At 39.5% G+C, this 6,549-nt stretch overlaps 2 protein-coding genes across 2 annotated transcripts; both read right to left on the reverse strand.

Annotated features, from left to right (window-relative positions):
* Positions 1-745: 745 nt before the first annotated feature.
* Positions 746-1,844, reverse strand: LOC140928446 (protein C19orf12 homolog). Its single transcript, XM_073378199.1, has one exon. The coding sequence runs from the start codon at positions 1,768-1,770 to the stop codon at positions 1,348-1,350; it is 423 nt and encodes a 140-aa protein (XP_073234300.1). The 5' UTR covers positions 1,771-1,844; the 3' UTR covers positions 746-1,347.
* A 2,676-nt stretch (positions 1,845-4,520) lies between these two features.
* LOC140926097 (protein C19orf12-like) lies at positions 4,521-4,946 on the reverse strand. The gene has a single exon (XM_073375893.1). The coding sequence runs from the start codon at positions 4,944-4,946 to the stop codon at positions 4,521-4,523; it is 426 nt and encodes a 141-aa protein (XP_073231994.1).
* Between the last annotated feature and the right edge of the window lie 1,603 nt (positions 4,947-6,549).

Here is a 6,549-nt window from a genome sequence, read left to right on the forward strand (position 1 = left end):
TATTGGTATCTGTTGCATAAAGTGAGTGAATGTGCCACGGTAAAAAAAAATCCTTTACAGACTATTTCCCTATTATACACTTACATACTTACATTAACCTAAGTTCAGGATCTGGTCTTTATGCCCATGTGTATAGCCACAAGCATAGCATCCATTTATGCACGTACCGGTACACCTACAATTTTTTTTTATTATTTCCTGAAAGTATTTTTATCATTAAATCAGAATGATTGATAAATTTTTTGCATTAGATTGGTGTCTTTGGGTAAGTATTTCCTGAGATGTCTCGCCCTTTGCTTGTAACCTCCTTGATGGTGTTTTACCCTTTTTTCCTGTTTTTTTTTTTTAATTGCAGTAACAACTGTACCTTAAGGATAACCCTTGCTTAAGATGGGTTAAATAAACAACTACTGCTTTTTGTCATAATTTTATTTAATAACTGAAAATTTCCTGCGGAAAAAGGAGGAAATAGCATTTCCAAGACCCTACATTTTAAAATTTCCTGGGAGACCATGTCCCGGGAACCCCCCTTAGTCTTTTTCCTGTGAGTACTGCAGTACACCTTCAAAATCTCACTCTATGCCTGTGATAGCTTCACCATAATGTGAAGCCCGCATTAAAAGCATGACTGTGTATAGACCTTAGAGATGTGCCAGCTTTAAAGAAATGACAACGCTTGGTTGAAATTTTACGGCAATGACCCATACATATATAATTATTTGTCAGTTAAATTATTTCTGACAGCTGCTGTCTTAAAAGATTTTATTAGATAAACTTGAAAGTAGTAAAATTTGGCCTATTTTGTACATTGTCTACATTACAACAAAGTATTTCTTGAAAGTGAATATATTACTATGAAGACATCGTTGATATTTCAAAATGCATTTAAAAAAATACACAATGTAAATATTACGACATCACAGGAAATCTACATTATTTAAGGCCGATAAAAAGTATTTGTTTTCCTTTCGATACAGCCGTGTTTTCAAACGTAAACCAAATGTTCCCTTAAGAACAATAGGAAAGCTACAGTGCTGTAAAGAGATTGATTATCAAGTTTCATTTAATTGTTAAATCCCTACGTCGTCAAAAATTGTAGTTCTTTCCGGAGTTCTTTAAACCGAAACACAATCCACCAGAGTCACCCAACCTTGGTCTGTCTTCAGGCAAAGTCCACTGATGTCTGGGTCGCAAGGTGACACAGGAAATAAGGATCTCTGCCATATAAACGGTCTGTCTCGCTACTTCTACTAAAATTCAATATGGTTTCCACTACTCTCTAGTAAACAGGTTAACAGAAAACTTTCTAGGGGTAAAGCTGAATTCCCCGTATTGAATTTCGGTTCATTATGTAGCCATCTGAAGGCGCATCTGATCGCGTAAAAACGACGCCATTCTAGCCATTAGCTGTTCTCGCACAAGCAATCCAGGGCCGCCGCTCAGAAAAGCTATGAGCGCCAAGTAATCATCAATATGTAAATTGTCGATAATATCCTTCATGGTGTCGTAGAGAAGCTGTCTTTCGTGGGCATTCATGTCTTTAATAACAGCAGAGACTGGCTTGAAATTTCCTGTAGTGTTGTAAGCCAAGAGTCCACCAACAGCACCACCGATCATAAGCCCGGGTGGGCCAGCCAAAAGGCCGCCGACTGTAGTTGTTATACCAGCTACAACTCCACCATACGCAGCGTTCTTCACGGTGACTTTTAGCTCATCTTCGTCGGCCAAAATGGCCATAACTCGCTGTAGCTCAACCGCGGACACAGGCATGTTTGTTGGAGATAGCAGTGTGTTCAGAAACAGAAGCACGACGTCACCTTCCGCGAAAACGAAAAGATCTTCCGGGTATTCCCCTGATGAATCATGCCACCTGGCCTTCTATCACAGTACTTCCGGTAACACGTGATAAGCCCCCCTACCGACTAGCAGCTTGGATTTATATAAATACTAGATAGAATAATATACAGGTAAATGATTATACAATAAGAATGGCAATAGAAAAAGTTCAATATTCATTCCTTCGGTTCAGACCGTCTGGTGACAGCCTCTATCTCTATGAGGTACGCTTCTCTTGCCTTTCGGCGTGACATGCTGAAAGTGGGTTGAAATTCAAGCGGAATAAGTTCCATGTCTGCGATCGAGTGGCCAGGTTGAGGGAAGGGACTGCTGCTGTGGCGTTTGCGTGGAGTGGACGCGGACACTTCGTCGCTCGCTCGGTCGATTCGCGACCTAACAAAGCTCGTACCGCTCGCTAACAAACTCGTGAGATCGACTTATAGGAAGTCTACTGTGTGGGGAAGTAGCATCGCAGCTTGGGACAAGCTTTGTAGCTCCTTGGAGGGGACAAAGGAAACAAGTTTTCAGGGGCACCCAACGTCAATTTTCGGAAAATATATGTTCGGAAGAAGATTTGAGATCTAGAATTTTCGGAACATTTTTTGTAAAATCTCTTCCTTGCCTGCCTCTCCTGGGATTTTGGAACATCTAAAAGATGGTATAATTGCCCATTTTTAACGGATTTTTACCGTAAAAAGGTCACCTAGAATTTTCGGGACCCTTTTGTCTGGTTGAAATTTTCGAAAAGGTAAGTTTTGATCCCTATAATTTTCGGATCACCAAATTTTTTAGCTAGGAAATCCGAACAGATGAAAAATTTTTAGGGGATAAAAATATGCCCATATCTGCCGTTTAAATACTAAAATACGATCAACAATGCTATAATGGTTTTGAACTATATTCTCGTTGGGTGCCCCTGAGTTTTAACAATTTCGTAGAATACGGAGGCGGGAGAGCATCTCTTTAAAGAGCTTGCATGAGTGAGGCTCGATGGCTGTTTTTCCTGGGTCTTTTCCATTCTTGAACAGCCAGAGTCCAATGTTATTGACCATTATTGTTATAATTTATTAGACCATTGAGATGGCAAATCAGTCGCATCATGTTGTTCAACGGAGTCCGTCACGTTCATTACTGGGTTGGCTAATCCCACGAACAAGTTAGAATCAAACCCCTATAGGATTTAAACATTCTGGGCATGGCTGAGACTTGATTAAGAAGACCCTACTCTAGCGTAGTATAACGGCATTTGCCCTTTCTTGTATGGATATTTCTCTATGCAAAGCCCTGAGTGATAATTATGGCCAAGAATTATATTCATTCAGGGCATACCATCCTGAACAAACTAAGTGACAGAGTACTTGCTTAGAATTTTTTTTTGTTTGCAGTTATCACTAGGAGACGCATACAGCTATATTTCATAGTGTCAGCGTATCTGTCAATCTAGAGACATTCCAATGATTCTAAATGATTCTTCTTTTTTAAAAACTGTGGAAACGCTTTTTTATTTGGCTAAATGTTTCACCTGATATTTAGCTTAGCTAGTTACGTTGACTGAGCTGTTGTATTTGTAAACGAAACTTAAGCATTACGTTTTGACCTAGTTGTAATCATAACTAGCTCCATACATAACTCTGCAGTTTGTTGAAAATAGACTTATTCTTCATAACATGATATGAAGGGGGCGGTTTGTTTCCTTAATCAGTTTTTTCCTTGTGAATTTATTTTCTAAGGAATTGCAACGATACTCTCGGATCATTTTCACTAGCTCTTTCCTGATGTGTGTTAATATTTTAATTTGTAATTTTCTTTGCTCATAAAGCGGCAAACTTGTTTTTTAACATAAGAAGATATATAATTAAAAACGACCAATCATCGTAAATGTCAAAACAAAAACTGTCTGGATCATATTACCCCTCGTAAAAGCCCTTCTCAACATTTTTTTAATCGTCCCCTTCAGTGCAGCATGCCGGCAGGAGTCAATTCCTTATCCATATTTTGTTCGCTTTATACTTTAGGTAAACTTAAGGTCTTCTTTTATCTATGAATAGATTTCAATGTGACAATGCCGGTCACTCCATACGTTTCAAAGTAAACGGCCAGGTACTGATGCCTTGAAATGTCATGGAAATGAAAAGTTACCGACAAAAATGCATCCCTTTGTGACATGTTCTTTAATAGAACCACATGTAAATTAATATTGCTTCGTTTGAAAATAAGATTTTAAATTGAAATAGAGGAAAAAACTTGACGTATTCAAAATTTAGGGAAACAAAAGGTTCGTCATAATCTAATGGCTTTAAATTTATCTGGAAAGATCTTAGCTTTAAATGAAGATAATTCTTTATTACTGATCTACGACAGAAAGTTAATACTAACTTTAGATTGCGTATTTAAATCTGCCACATGTTCCTGTTTTCTCCTACGACCACCAAGAGAAGTACGCCAGTGTTTTATTTTAGCTTTTGTAAACAACAACAAAATAACTGAGAAACCATTATTTTTTTCGGGAAAATGCCACTCAGCTTTCTCTGCTGTATAAATTCTCGTACGCTTATATGTAGCTACTTCCTAAAACTTCAGTAGCTTCACATTTGTCGCTTTTCCTTCAAGGTTCAGCCAGTTGTCGCTCGTTTCTAGTAAACGCTTTTAATAAAAGCTTTTGCATCTTCATTCAGGACTTCCTCTCAACCACCCGTGACATTCAATTTTAGTTCCACCTTCAAGTAACACAAAAGCACATCCAAAAAACGTCTCTTCAGCTCGGGATCCGTCGCAACCTTGGCGTTTAAAGCAACAAAATTCTGTACCTTACACTCTTCGATCAGATATTTCATGTAGGTGAACATCTCCTGCCTTTGCTCCTTGTTAATATCCATCAAATATTGATCCAGTGGTATCGGGGTAGATTTTCCCCTCCACGCGGCTAGAGATCCCCCAACAAGACCTCCGACGACAAGACCAACAGGCCCTCCGCATACTCCACCAACTGTGGCCCCTATCCCCGTCATCAGCCCTCCTTTGACTCGACTACTGCTGTTTGTTACTTTATACTTATGTTCGCTTGTTATTATGGCCAAAAGACTCACCAAGTCCTCTTGTGAGACGGGCATGGTGATTTTTCTAAAAACGGCCAAGTAGTCCGTTGAAGTATTAAACTTTTGTTGTGGCTGTAGTTTGACAGTCTCTGGTTGCTGCTTCTCACGTCATTGAATGACGGATTTCATTGACTGATGGGAAAGCACTTACAAGTGACACGTGACAGCAGGTTTTGTGTAGGGCGGTTTGTCAAACATGCTTTGCCTCGTACCCAGAGTCTTCTGGGTTTTTGACACAGGTGTACCAATATATTTTGGAGTCACAGCTAACTTAAAATATTCTGACCTCTCAGATTTATGTTGGAATTTTCAGAGTTTATTTAAGACGTCGTTTCTAAACCTTTCTCAGCTTTTATATATCCATCACTTGGTGCCCAGGTGTTAGCACCTGGAAAATTGTGCTTGATTCATTGAGAAAAAATTTGTTTCATTATTACGAAGGGGATTTTTATTGTCCTATACTTTCAAGGCAGTAGTTCGTGATCAATAAGCAGGAAAATTTCTTTAAGTATTGTAACAAAAAGCATAACCCCAACCCGGACTAGACTGCCAAAATTGAACAAACGGGTACACTGTATTTTGTATTTATAAAGACTGATTTTCGTATTGGGACTGAAATTTTCAAGTTTGTTTACTATTCTCAATTTGAGCATGAAATATTATGAAGAGTAGAGATGACCAGGAACTTACCAACACAGTCAGAGCGAATCTCGGTTCGCTTATTATCAAATTAAGCCTGTGTACAGACGCGTCGCCCCCCTCCACCCCTCCACACTGAGCTTTACCGGCAGCCATAAAGGAATAGCCTAGATTAATAATAATAATAATAATAATAAACAAAAATCTTTATTAACATGTGACCAATTTACATTCCACTATAGTAAACTAAAATTTTGATGAAATAAGCAAATTAAAAAGATCCGAAAATACTAATTTACAAGCTAACACCATTATCACTTTCTAAAATTAGCGGACACACGCTTGGCTAGCGTTTAAGCGGCAGTCGTCAATGAAATCCCCTTGTGGAATTTTGCGGAAAGGCGTCCTGGAACCTCTTACGCATGCGTGTACCGACCTTAACATCTCAAAAGAAAGCAATGTTTTAATCCAACAAATAGTAATGTGATAAGGTTCCTCATTCTTTTCTGAGAGCTTCTCGGCTAGGCGTTTGAGAAAGCAGTTGCAGTCGGCTCCCATCCCACCGTTGGTTTCAAAAACTGGGGTAGTGAAAGATCCTACTTCAACGTCCAGCACCCTCTGTTGGTTGGTCAGCTTTCTGACGTACAGGGAATATTAACCTGTTAGTTCAGTAGTTACGAAGTTGTTCGCGACATCACACGCGTAGCTGGTCAATCACGCGAATGTCAGGGACGCCAACTTCTTTACCGTAAAGGCTAAAAACCATGCCGGAAGGAAACCTCTGCTAGCTGGGTAAGTGTACGAACAACGGGAGACCTGTTGAGGCCCGTCAAATTTTTTTTGATCTGCCCAGACTCTAGCCTTCCCGCAGACGTTCTTAGGGGAAGCTACCCTAGCCTCCTAAAACCGGCGCTTTTAGGGGAGCTCGTCTTTCATCCCTCCCGGGAAGGGATGAAATACGAATTAGTAAGATATTTGT

This window comes from Porites lutea, chromosome 2 (genome assembly GCF_958299795.1).
Source record: "Porites lutea chromosome 2, jaPorLute2.1, whole genome shotgun sequence".
Classification (NCBI taxonomy): Eukaryota; Metazoa; Cnidaria; class Anthozoa; order Scleractinia; family Poritidae; genus Porites; species Porites lutea.

Bases quoted from the DNA above. Each gene is read 5' to 3' on its own strand.
- LOC140928446 (XM_073378199.1), bottom strand. From the start codon at position 1,770: ATGCCTGTGTCCGCGGTTGAGCTACAGCGAGTTATGGCCATTTTGGCC.
- LOC140926097 (XM_073375893.1), bottom strand. From the start codon at position 4,946: ATGCCCGTCTCACAAGAGGACTTGGTGAGTCTTTTGGCCATAATAACA.